General features: G+C 49.6%; 4 protein-coding genes across 4 annotated transcripts; 1 reads left to right on the top strand and 3 right to left on the bottom strand.

The window, feature by feature from the left end:
• Positions 1-250: 250 nt before the first annotated feature.
• CANTADRAFT_57295 (uncharacterized protein) lies at positions 251-2,428 on the bottom strand (the record flags this gene model as incomplete). The annotated part of the gene is made up of 2 exons (XM_020210678.1): positions 251-1,657; positions 1,739-2,428. 2 exons carry the CDS (start codon positions 2,426-2,428, stop codon positions 251-253), a joined length of 2,097 nt encoding a protein of 698 aa, XP_020061984.1.
• A 2,569-nt stretch (positions 2,429-4,997) lies between these two features.
• On the bottom strand, positions 4,998-6,509 carry CTA8 (stress-responsive transcription factor; the record flags this gene model as incomplete). Its single annotated transcript, XM_020208616.1, has 1 exon — positions 4,998-6,509. A coding segment is annotated over one exon (1,512 nt), but the record flags the coding sequence as incomplete, so codon positions are not given.
• Positions 6,510-8,176: 1,667 nt separating this feature from the next.
• CANTADRAFT_92435 (alternative oxidase) lies at positions 8,177-9,247 on the bottom strand (the record flags this gene model as incomplete). Its single annotated transcript, XM_020211944.1, has 2 exons — positions 8,177-9,122; positions 9,219-9,247. 2 exons carry the CDS (start codon positions 9,245-9,247, stop codon positions 8,177-8,179), a joined length of 975 nt encoding a protein of 324 aa, XP_020061982.1.
• Positions 9,248-11,006: 1,759 nt separating this feature from the next.
• SSU81 (osmosensor) lies at positions 11,007-12,398 on the top strand. Its single transcript, XM_020208521.1, has one exon. It carries the CDS (start codon positions 11,093-11,095, stop codon positions 12,017-12,019), a length of 927 nt encoding a protein of 308 aa, XP_020061981.1. The 5' UTR covers positions 11,007-11,092; the 3' UTR covers positions 12,020-12,398.
• The last annotated feature ends 444 nt before the right edge of the window (positions 12,399-12,842 follow it).

Genomic DNA, 12,842 nt, shown 5'->3' with positions numbered 1-12,842 from the left:
GAATAAGCAAGCATATGAGGAATGAATTGAAGCAGGGAATACCCTAATTTTATGTACTAAGGACAATCAACTTTCTTTTTGAATCTAGAGTTGGTGATAAGAATTAAATATGACAAGCTATATGCTTGGAAAGCAATCTTGCCTGGACTATTGTAGACATGAAATACAAAATCTAGGCTTTTCCAGATATAATTTCATGTGAGGAAGTATATCTATGTGATGGGAATCCACATAGCCACTTTCAAAAAAATCAATACGAGAGCACATCGTTGTAATCGTCCTCGATGTCCGAGTCAACATGCTCCCCTTTCTCTCGCAAGCTCCATACCTTTTCAGCTCTTGCCAAGGCGAACTTCGAGCTAGCACTACCAACATGTCCCGAGACTCTGAAGAATTTTCGCAACAAATCCTGGTCGTTCTTGTTGGTGCAGTTCATAGCAGCGACCAACATTGGCCACTGCATCATCATCATCGAGCACTTGATCGATTGGTTGGGGATATCGGCTTCTTGATAGTCTTTTAGAAACGCCATTCTCGATATGAGCTTGTTGGAAATCATTTGGACCTGTGGCGAGTCGTGCTTTTCCTTGAAGCACTTGACCAAGATCGTAATCATACTGGCCAACACGTATGCCTGATGGCAAGTGTCCATCCAACTAATTATCACAGGTGGAGGACCGTCTTTTGACTTGTGGCTCAAGACATCGATCAAATCAGCATTGGGCACACCGTCCACGAAGTCAGCAGGGTTCAAAATACACTTTTTGTCAATGAACTCTAACTGGCTCAACCGATAGAATTCCGAGAGTAATCGGAAGTATTCAAACTCGTTTTCAGGCTGGTAGTTCTTGTTCTTCCTAATTTTGGCCAAGATTTTGATCAAGTCTCGGATATGGTCCAGTGCATCATTGTGATATCCGCTAATGATGTTGAATCCGCCATGGACAATAAGCCCTATTTCTTCCAACACTTTTATTTCGTGGTCGTCGCCCGTTGTCACAAGCGAGTCAAGCTCTGCTTCCGACTTGAGGGTCCCTCCCAAGGTGGAGCTGACTCCTGCCAATATTTCAAGGGTACCAAACCAGAATTTACAGAAAATGAGTACTTTGGAGCTCTTGATCTTGAAGGTGGACACCTTGAGTAAAATGTCCTTCGCACCACGAAGATGGGGTCTCCAGTTTTGCTTGGGGTTGGCTGCGTTGGCGGATGTTAGAAGAAGCACAGTCACTAGCACCGATTCGATGTTGGATGTGAGGTCTGAGCTGAGGCCATTTTGCTGGTTCTTGGAACGTCCTCCCACCACCAACGCTGGTCCCAATAACTTGAGGCACTTGCTCAAGTAGGTGCAGTAGGCCTCTTCGTCCTCAGGCTTGTTTTCTTTGAGAAACAACGTTTTTGCTCCGTGGGCCAAAACCGCAGCGAGAAGAAACGATTCCTGTGCAGCACACAGCAAGATGATGTCCCTGGCTGGATTGAAGTAGCATTTGAGCGACTTGTCGTAGGAGGGAAAGGGGAGCACGAGATTGACGAAGTCCTCGCAGAACTCGTGGAGGTATCGTCTTTCGAGCGGTTTCTTGAGCTTGATTTTGTCTGTAGGAATATTTCTTCCTGGGTATGTTTCTGGAAAGATTGAGGTCTGGGGAGGGGTGATCATGGACTGTTTTTGGGCCCTTTGTGGGGCTGTTTCCGCCAAATTGGCCGAGGAAATGTGCTGGATGGGCGTGCTTTCTGTTTCCACCGATTTGAACGAGTTTTCGGGTGTTTCTCCATCAAACTGGGCGTACTTGCCCGAGAAGTTGCTCTCGAACATGATATTGTTGACGATGTTGTTCAAGTCGGTGGCTAGCAAGTTCAAGTCGCCCTCGTCGAAGAACTGGAGCATGGACGGGTCCTGGACCGAGCTGGGGGAGCGATTGGTGTTGTAGGCATCGATGGGATTGGGGGTAGGCACGTCGTTGAGAAGGCTGACTATGGAAGAGGGTGTAAATTTTGTGGGAAGCGAGTGGCCATGGCCGTGGCTAGGGCCAGTAGAGGATGCTGGCGATGGAGCTCCTACCGAGGAGGGAGTTCGCTGGGGGTAGTCGTGGAGAGGGTCTTTGGGCTTGGGAAGCGCACGGTAGTGGGAGTAGTTGGAGGAGTGCGAGTCGTAGGGAGGAGGGTATGCTTCTGGGGACCTGGAGTAGGGGTAGTGGGCAAAAGCAGGCTGGGGTGGAATTCCTGGGTGTGAAATGCCTGGGTGTGAAATGCCCGGATGCGAAATGCCATTATGGGCCGAAAGATTCCCTGGATGGCTTGAAATTCCCACCACCGCCTGGCCTGGCACCTGCTGGCCGTGTGAGGCGACGGCTTGCGGGCTCGCTGCCACGCCTAGCTGATAAGCCTGGGGTAGACTGTGCGCTGCTCTGTGCGGACTCACCGCTGGGGCCATGCCCGTTGGAAACGGTGCTGGAGCCGCCTGAGGGGTTCCAGAAGGGCTGGTGGAAGCCATAGCCACCACGTTTCCGTCATATGCCGGGGTCAGCGACATCTGTCGCTTCCTTGCACCAGTAACTGTCATGGCATCTTTCCCGTGAACAAGAGCTCTTTTCAGCACACGAGCCACCTTCTCGCCTGCCAACGGGTACGAGCACTCCTTGCTCAAACGGGCACACTGCCAGCACTGGGGCTTTCCCTCGTCACACTTGATCTTCCTTCTTTTGCACTCTCGACATCCTCCTTTGCTGTACTCGCGCTTCTGCTTCAGGGCGGAGATTCCGAGGTCTAATACCCCCGACGACATGGGGAAGGGAGGGAGGAGGGTTTCTGTGTCGTGGGCCAGAGGTAGGGCTGGAGAAGAGATCTGGAGGAGGGTGATCTTATCGGCGACACGGTCGTGCGGGGGGTGACAGGTCACGTGCCTCGCATTGAGGCGCGGGCGGTGAGCGCACGCCAGGCTTCTATGCATATAGATGCGGACGTCACCATGAGGTGACAGTGCGGTGTCAAGCACTGTGCGTGGAGGGGTAGAGCTGCCGGTCGTAGTCAGTCTTTGCGGTATATCAGACGTGCGAGTGAGCGCCTCCCAGAGCCTTCATAGTGGAGATAGTACATCCATCCAGAGCCGATCCAGGGTCCAAGATCAGTAACTCGTGGATTTACGATGCCAATGCCTGCGTATTCCCATGCATGGAATCGATACTCTTCTTAATTTATTAATCTCTAGCACGTTGGCCAGAGTCAGGATGGCAAGTGTCTTGGCGTGGTTGCATGCGTGAACTTGACAACTTTCAAGGAAGTGACATCTATTGATGTAACAACATAAGCGGTAGCATACGAGGGATGCTAAATTCTAGAGCTGACGAGAAAGGCACAGAGGGATTTGAAGGGTAAGGTAGAACGATCTGGTTGCACGACCGAAGGAGCGAGTTTATTAGGGCAATAATTGGGTTACTGGGCCATGGATGTGTGCGGATGGCATTCTACCACACAGGGCCAAGATTCCTGGTACAGTGAAAATGCAGGCCGAAGGAAGTGGGTGTTTCAGAATAGTTACTTATTGCCGCAATATGACATGACGTAAATTACTTCAATGAGGAACACTAATTTTTTCAATAACGAACTAATAAGTGCAGAGTCTCTAAAAATTATTTCGAAGAGTGATGGTCTACAAATGATCAGAAACCGCTTTGAAAGGAAAGACCATTTCATAACAACTTCTTAATCTCCTTTTAGTAAACTTAGTCTTGGATATTACATTCAAGCATCCTTACAGGCTCAGGCTAATAGCTAATAGAAATACACCATTTTGGTTAGGTCACTTCATCGTACCTCAGCTTTGGCACTAGTACGTTGAGTTACCTGTCTACTACACTGTTACGCCACTAAGCTCATTATTATCACCAGTCCCACAATGGATCAAAAAACCCACAATATCACTCACTTACCATCGCATTCGACTCAGAACTACAATAAATTGAGAAGCTGTAGGGATTGCAAAATAGGAGACTGTCTAATTTAAGGATGATTAATAACATAGTTTTCCTATTACCTTTACCTATGTTTGGTCTGCATGCTGTTAAACTAATCAATTATTAAATAAAGCTATCGTAATCAGTATTGGACAATAGGATTTAAGGTTAGGCGCTAATATGACATGCTTCTGTGCATAATGTCAAAATGCGCGTGGCTGAGAATAAACTAGATAACATCCGTATTTCCAACAGGGCCCCCATCCACTAGCAAGCTTAAACCAACACTCGCAGAATAACTGTTATATTTTGTGTAAATAGCGTGTCCCAAATACCAAGCGAATCATCGAAGAAGTGGTCATCAGAATGCTAACGAATATTCGGTTTTACTTGCTACAGGTCACCCTACCTATCTACAATATTAATACAAGTGGTATACCACCTGGTTACCCTTCATGTATTACTAATTCCATCACCTATTAATTATTAGTGTTCCAGTAATGATGTTTTGAATTCGATGAAGTCAGTTCGATAAACTGAGGTCTTCACGAATTTATTTTGCAATATATTCTTTAGCAAGTGTTTTCTCATGCATGAGGAGAATTCTGTATTGAACGGCAATTTATGTATTTTTGGGTTCTCGTGTGTGGTGTCTTTTGTACTGAATAGTAAAATAAACTTCCTTCGCAGTATGATATCCCACCTTGTGAATGGTTTCTTTTATTCCACTGTAGATGCATGAAATTCTTTCAAAATGCTTCCCATCTTCCAATATCAAGCATAACAAGTGGTCTATATCATGATAATATTTCCTTTCTTATCAAAGAATAGTCATGATCCTTCTTCTCAAGCATAATTGGTTTTACATGCAAATTTCCTTCTCTACTTCTATGCCTGTTTTTTCTTTGCGGGCTCGTCCATCCAGTTGTAGAGCTCTTCTGCTCTTCTCTTGGTTCCACCGCTACTTGGAGTGTTGGGTGCTCCCAGATTCGCGGCCGAGTTTTCCGCCCCGGTATTGTCGTGTGTGGTGAAGGTGCTATCGGTACCTGGTTTGCTGTTGTTGAGAAACTCGTTGACATCGAAATCGTCCAAATCCGGCTTCAAGTCTTCGTTGATCTCATTGATGGTGGCCTGCTGCTGTTGCTGCTGGCTGGCCAATTTCTGGATCCAGTCCTGGACCTGCTGGATCGACTGGCCCTGTTTGTATATGTTCTGCTCAAGTCCGCTCATGACATCAGCAGGGTTTTCTGCTCCTGGCGGATTGCCCATGCGGATGTACTGGCCTGGTGTGGAGGGACCAGCAGTGGGAGTGTTGAGCTCTGGAAAGTAATGGCGAGGCGAAGAAATTGCTCCTGGGTCGTGGATCAACTGCTGGTATATTTTATTGGCATTATTGGCTGAAGCTTCTCCCGACGCCTGAGGACCTCCGTTGGGAGTGTTACCGTAGGAACGAATGATTTCCTCGATGGTGCCTGGATCCGAGTTCGAGTTGCTGGCACCCTGCTCATCTCGAGGTGACCTTGTGTTGTCGGTCTGGGGGCTTCTTCTGTGGGCCTGGTTCGTCAACATGAGCCGTGGCTTCTGGAACGGCGTAGGCATGCTGCCGTTGGCTTGCTGGCCATATGGGTTTGGCGATGGAGGGCCTGCGCTCGCGTTGGGCTGGTTATTGTAGTTGTAGGCAGTCATATGGCCATTATCGGTGAAACCGCTATTTTCAAGCTCCATGATTTTGCCAGCATTGTTGCCGTAGACAGCTGCTAGAAACTTGAGGATCTTATCCAAGGTACGTGCCTGGTTCTGGTGCCTTTCTCGCGTATTGTAGTTTTCCTGCCATAACGTCTTGTTGTCCTTGCGTACTCTGCGCAAGTCCTCGGTAATGGCGAGCTGGTGCAACTTGATCTGATCGAGCTCGTTGAGAAGCATCTGGAAGTTGACTTGCGAAGAGTCGCTGCCTTCTGGTTCTGTCTGATTGACACTTTTATTACGGACAATTTTGTCCAAAAGGTCCTCGCGATCCCGCACGAAGTTGGGGTTCTCGAACTGCCAGATCTCGTCCTGGCTCTTGTCGTCCTTGCCCTGGTTCATGGTGCCTGAGTTGATGTCCTGGACCTTGTGCCAGCCGTACATGTTCAACTGCCGCACAAACGAGGCAAAATTGTTGTGTTTGAAGTATTTGGGGAGGATCATCTTCATGAATTCCTCGCGGTGGAACACCTGGAACGTTTTTCCATCGTCGTTCCAGCGAATGTACTCGTTGTTCGCAGGATCGTTGACCATGGACCAAATTTTCATCACGAAAGCAGGCCTAGTTTTGGGTGCCGTGCTCTCCTTCTTGCGTTTGGTACCTGAACTGGCTCCTGACGCGGCTGCTGTGTTGCTGAGGAGGTTGGTGGTGGCTGGAAGACCTGTTTTGAGGTCGTCTGCAACGGAATTGTACGCCTGGAGCGAGAGTCCGCTGGGAATTACAGACTCTGAGAGTGGTGCTAGCGGAGGCAAAGGTGCCAGGAACTTGGGAGCCTGCACCATGGTGGAAACTGTGTTTGTTGGGGGAGGTACGCCAGGCTGGCTTCGTTGTGGAATAAGCTCATTTGCACCAAATAACGGCGACATTCCCGTGGAAATCCGACTTCCTGCTGGTCCTGTTGGCCCTGATGTTCCTGCCGGTGCCTGATCGTCGTCTCTGAACGGCTGTTGGTATCTGGAGTCATTGGTGTGGTCTATAAAGTCGTCGTTGGTAAAGAGCTGGTTGTGAGTGAGTGAAGGTGTGGGAATTGAGGGAGTGTTTCCTGAAGAGGCAAACTGGTCTTCGAACGGGTTGTGGTAGTCGTCCCGACTGATGACTTGGATCTCATCGTCGTTGTTGGAAGCACTTCCGCTTGGGGGATGCCTGCTCTCGCTGGCGGAGGCGTCTGGAGGGTAGCCCTGGCCAAGGAGGTCTACAATTGGGTCGTCGTTGCGATCCGCGTAGGAGTTGGACATGGCTGGTGGAGGAGACGGGACGGATGTATTGATAGATATAGCTGGTAAGAGTTGCTAGAAGGTTCTACGGGATGAGGTGTGCGAGTATATGATTACGTAAGATATTAGTCAGCCGATTATGTAAATATGGAGCAATGCTTAGTCATTGGTGCCGTAATGTTCCCTACACCTCCCACACGGCAATTCCCGGCTCTGTTGAAGTTGTGGTGTTAACACTTTCAGATCAGCATAATCGTAATCACCAACATTATTATAGTTGCTTTTGTTCTTGTATTTAGTATAGATGTTTTCGTAGCTCACCATGGATGATACACCATGAATGGCTTTGCCTGTTGTAGTTACAATGAATGGGATTTTTCAGCCCATCAATAATTGAATATGAAGTAGCTATTGTTATAGAAGCTATAGAGGTGCCGTTGCTAGCTTTTCGCACAATATTGATAACACCAGACTACGAACGTTCTAAGCAGAATAAAAATACATGGTCTTGATACTAGACTGCTTGGCTGGGCTCGTCAGTATTTTTAGTCTGACGAAATTTAGTCGTACCCACCCAAAATTCGTAAATTATTTTTCCTTAATACCTGCTAATTTAATCGTTCATTCGTTTTCCTTAATATCACCACGATCAATACCAGTTACACTACCCTCTGGGTGTAAGCATGATGAAACTGGTAGCCCTGGTGTGAATAGTTAATAATAAAAAATATGTCACTCTATTTTAGCTGCCTCGAAAATTTAAACCCGATGATCGTATTATTCAACTCTATCATGCCATCCAGGACCACTGTTGAATGGAAAATTACTTTTTGGAATTCTTTCTAATCCCAGATTTTTGCTAATAGAACTCAATTCTCTAAAACGTCTGATCCCATGTAATAATTATGTTCAAAGAGAGTGCCCGTACTTCTGTTAAAGAGTATATTTGGGAAAAACTATGCAAATAAAGTGATAATAAGTTCATCGACTTTCTGGATAATGGACTTATGTCATAGTTACAGGCACCAATACTTGTTTTCTTGGCCTAGAAGTGATGTTTGTGTCTGAATTAATTATCGCAAGAATAATTTCAAGCAGTAAATATCACAGAACAGCTTGACATCACAGTAGCATTATTCAATACTCCGCACCGCGTAAGGTCTACATTTCCACTAGTGGCATATGTACATTTCATGATCATAAATACGTGTCTGGAAAACCAGGTAACTGACTTAGAGTCTATGCGATACAAGGGACGCTGGTGGTGAGAACTAAAGCTTCAAGTCTTCCTTTTCCCAACCGGTAGGTCTGTGAGTTTTCAAGCCGTTTTCGGGCTGAGGTTTGTCCAAACCCTCCACCTGGAGTGCAAATGGGTTACGGTCTGTGTCTTGGTCCAAGTTGGCCAAGGTGTGGTTGACCTCTCTATGCTTGGCTTCGTCCGCTCTGATTCTCAAGATCAAGTCTCTGAAGGTGGATTTATCCGTGAGTTCTGGCCAGTACTGGACGGCGATGGTGGGCACCAGGAGGTGGTCGAAAGCAGGTAACTTGCCCATGTCGAGCTCCTCTATCAAGTGCGAGTAGGTGCTGACCGCCTCTTCTTCGAGGTACCCCACGAACCGGTGGCAGTACTTGGGATTCACCAAGTAGAAGAGGAAGAAGAGGTTGCAGAATACTCCCTGTCCCACGTAGATAATCAGCTTGGTAAACCACGAGGGTTGGCCGATCTTGATGAAAGTCAAGAGATGCATTCTCTCGTTGTAGGCCTCGTCCAAGAGGGTCTCAATCCAGGCCTTGTCACGTTTCAAGAGTCTGATGGAGTGGAGGTGCCTCAAGAAGCTGGCCACGGCTCCAGGCACTCCGGCGACCGATTCCAAAAAGATGCACCTGGTGAGCCACTTGCCTTCGGTCATCTGGTAGCGGGTACCAGCGAACCCGTCCTGAACCTCCTGGGCGTTCTTAGGCTTGCGGTACCCAGTGACGAAGTCGAAAGAGCTCCGGAAAAATTGGATCCATCTGAAAGCAATGGTGTCGCCGATGGTCTTGGGCTCTCTGTGGGCGTAGTGGATGGCCTCACACTCGGGGGTGGAAAACCAAGGGTGGGGGAAGATATGATGGGTGATGAACTCCTTGTCGTCGTGCTTTTCAATGTCGGAGTCCTTGACCACCACGGTTTTGATGTCGAAGGGGTTTCTGCGAGCAGCCGTGGTTTGGGGGTTGCTTGCGGGGGTGGTTGGTGGTGGTGATGATGTTGGAGCATTGGTGGCAGCTGAGTAGCCGCGAAGGTGGAGCGTGCCTCGATAGGCGGTGGGCAACTGGTGTCTGATGATTCTTGCAGTCAACATGGCGAAATTGCGAGGGCGTGCAATTCTGGAGGGGTACTGGGGTTATTTAAATGCCAGTAGTGAGGGTCCAGGCGGCAGCAAAGGTGCAAGAGCAAGGGAAATTTTTGCAGCAAATCGAGCAATTGAGCAGTGAGACTAGACTGGGGGGCGTTGTCTGGTCAAAGTGATTGAAGATTTGCAATGGATGGCGAGTAGAAGAAGAGTAGAGTGGAGTTTTTGCAGCAGATGGGAAATGTGGTGCCCTTTTATAGGCAGCCAGCAGGAACACCGGGTGCGAAAAGGGTACAGCAGCACCCCCCATAGGCGAGTGCACCTTCAAGCACCATGCACGGGAACATGCACCCGTTGCCAAACCCCTAGGCTGCAGCACCCGAGTTTGACCGTCGGATCCACGGCTAAGACTGGTAGAGGAAGAGGGATGACTGGGAGGAACGTCACTTACGGAATTTGCTCGTGCGGCGGGCCAGCGGAGTTTCGGAGTACGGAGAAACTTAGGGAGGGGGACGGGGGAACATCCATACCACAATATTATGGGGATAGTGGTAGAGGAGTAACGGGGAGTTGGTGAATGGGGCATGTATTCGGTGCAAGTGATTGGTGCAGATGGTAGGTGGTGGTATATAGTAGGCGATAGGCGGTGAGTGCAGCAGCGCTGGGTGCGCCGGGGACTGGGAACGGCTGGGGCACATCGTACCGCTGGCTGCGCAGCCAGCGCAAATACGGCGCCTACGAGGCGGTAATTGACTCAAGACCATTGGCCAAGGACATAGAAGTCCGAACCAACGGTGGCGGACGGGACCGGAGAGGAATCTGGGGTAGCCGTGGAGCATGTGGTCATGTGACCGACCAGAGCCCGGTGGGTCATGCCAGCGAGTAGGGAGGTGCTTGGCGGGCGTGCGCGGATAATCCTGATCCGTGCGTGCGCCTACCAATCTGATTCGGGCGGCGCACGACCCTGTTTTTGCGCCATCTGCGCGCACCTACCCACGCACTACATGACAGGTCTAGATCCGCAATGCAGCTGCCACAACAAGCCCCCACAACTTACTAACCCCCGTCGTATGTCGTATGCCAGCAGGACTCGGGCCTGCTGCCATCAGGCAGCACCCGCGTCTTCGTCACGCTCCTCGCCGCCCCACCGGCCCATCCACTCCCGTCCCGTGGTGCAAACCCAGCCGCCCTGCACCCACCGGCCTCACACTCGAAGCGTGCCTGGCGCCGACGCGCTCGCCGCGCTCGCCGGATGTTGCGCCAGAGACATCGTCAACATCACTTCCACCCCATCCATCGATGGCTCCACCTGCGCCCGTGTGCACCCATGTGCGCTGCCGCCCACGCCAACCCATCCTCGCGTGCTTGTAGCTTGCCGCACCGCTGGGTACCTCTACCGCGTCTCCCACCGGCCACTTGGCGTGCCCAGCGTCTCCGACGTCTGCACCCGCCGCCCCCTGGGGTCGTGCGCTCCTCGCTCCTCCTCCGTTTTCGTGAGCCTACCACTAACAACACAATTTGACAGCCAAATCGTAGCCACTCAAACTACCCATCACTCTTCTTCTGCTGCCACTACCACCACCAAACCACCACCTGTCGTTCCCGATCCGTCGCCACACGCACGTGCACTCCTGAACACGCCCCCACGCTTCCCCCACGCTCGTCACGCCCCGTCCTCCTGACGGTCTCACTGGCTGCCATCACCATCCTAGCCTTCCTCCATCTCCTACAAGAGTAATCCCTCGCTTAGCAGCTTATTGAGACATTTAGCAGGTTCAGCAAGTCCGTCCCCATTTTCACTGTCCAACCAGCACTTTCAGCCATTTGGCGTATTATTCCATTTAGTCTCCATCCATGCCATTCACCTTGTCCAACTTCTTGGGCGACCCCTTTGCCATATCCACCGTGTCGTTCGGAGTCATCTCGTGGGTAGTCACAGTGGCTGGTGCCGCTGCTGATGCCTCTCACGTGCCCCACTTCACCTGGTGGGGCCTCGTCTACCAGATCCTCATGATCTTGGTGATCTTCGGGTTGTACTTGAACAACAACATCGAGCTCTACAAATTCACGCTTGTGGGCCTCTTGTCGGTGGGGTTCGTGTACCTGACCAACTCCATCAACAGCTTGATCTACAACTCGGGGCTGTCGGGCAACTTGTGCTGCGCTGCCGGGTGCATCTTGTCGTCAATCCTCAACTTGATCTGGATCCTCTACTTCGGAGGCCATCCAGAGTCGCCCACCAACCAGTTCATCGACTCGTTCTCCATCAAGTCCCAGTCCCACAACCACGGCCACTTGTCGTCGGCCAACGATAACCAGAAGCTCCACGAAATGGACGAGGAAGAGGAGCACGAGTACAAGCCCTACGGCACCGAGATCCCACCCCTTGGAACCTTCCAGGACAGCAATTTGAGACAGTCCCAAATCACCACCGGCAACAAGAAAAACACCCCCTACATGTCGTCCTCCCAGTTGAACGGCTTGGAGAACTTCTCGTCCGCCGATGTCCACCAGGGCAGAGACCTCACCACCGGCGCCCAGCCCAAAACCGTGTTCAACGAGCCCCAAAACTTGGGCGCCTCCGCTGGAACCATCCCCTTCAGATACAAGGCCCGCGCTTTATACTCGTACGACGCCAACCCCGACGACATAAACGAAATCTCATTCGTCAAGGACGAACTCTTGGAAGTCGATGACATAGACGGAAAATGGTGGCAGGCCAGAAGAGCCAACGGCCAGGTCGGTATCTGTCCATCGAACTATGTTAAATTATTAGACTGAGCACGTCCGTGCCCAATCACATCCCTCCGTATACCCCCTCAAAATAGTTATATTTGGAACCATTAGCTACAATTGGTGCAATTCTGCGTGTCGGACCTCAGGTATCATGGTATCTCCAGGAGTTCATTCTATTTCCTTTATGTATTTTCCATCTCTTTATGATCGGTTTTTTATTCTACTTCTCTTGTGTTTAGTATAGGAACTAACAGTTGCACCAGCCTGTAGTGGCGTGTTTTGATGTACAAACCGATGTTGGGCTCTCCCAATGCTTCCGGTGTGGTCCTTATCCCCTCAAACCCACACCGGCGTTGAATCAAGCCACTGTTTGAGGGGAGTGGGTACCAAGAAACTTCGAGAAACCAAACGGCCTTGAGCCTTGAACGGAGCCTTGGCACAATTCGTAATTTCAAGGAGTTTATTCACTGAAAAATTACTAGATATAGTGTCAGAATTAGCACAGTCTTGGCATCATGGCGCCAGAAAGCGATGATGAATCTGATATGATGAATCTGATATATCATGTTGGAAATGAAGCAATAATAATCCATCGTGATTTCTGTGTGGTGGTTAAAGGATTAAGCGTAAACCAAAAGGTTTTAGTCGTCTAAACTGAATAGATTTCGTTTAGTAATGCTTGAGTGTTATCTTACACCTATAAGTAGCTATCACTCAATGATGAACTGGGAAATCAATAAATTATGACGACCACTACATCTTTTATTATCACTTAATAATCTAGCGTGTGCTGTTGTAGTCAGTTATGTGCTCCAATCTGAACGAATTAGAGAAATTAAATTGATCACTGAAATACCACAGAATATAT

The sequence above is a fragment of the Suhomyces tanzawaensis genome (assembly GCF_001661415.1).
Source record: "Suhomyces tanzawaensis NRRL Y-17324 unplaced genomic scaffold CANTAscaffold_9, whole genome shotgun sequence".
Classification (NCBI taxonomy): domain Eukaryota; kingdom Fungi; phylum Ascomycota; class Pichiomycetes; order Serinales; family Debaryomycetaceae; genus Suhomyces; species Suhomyces tanzawaensis.
The sequence above is the reverse complement of the archived record's forward strand: the minus strand, read 5'-3'. Positions and strand labels throughout refer to the sequence as shown.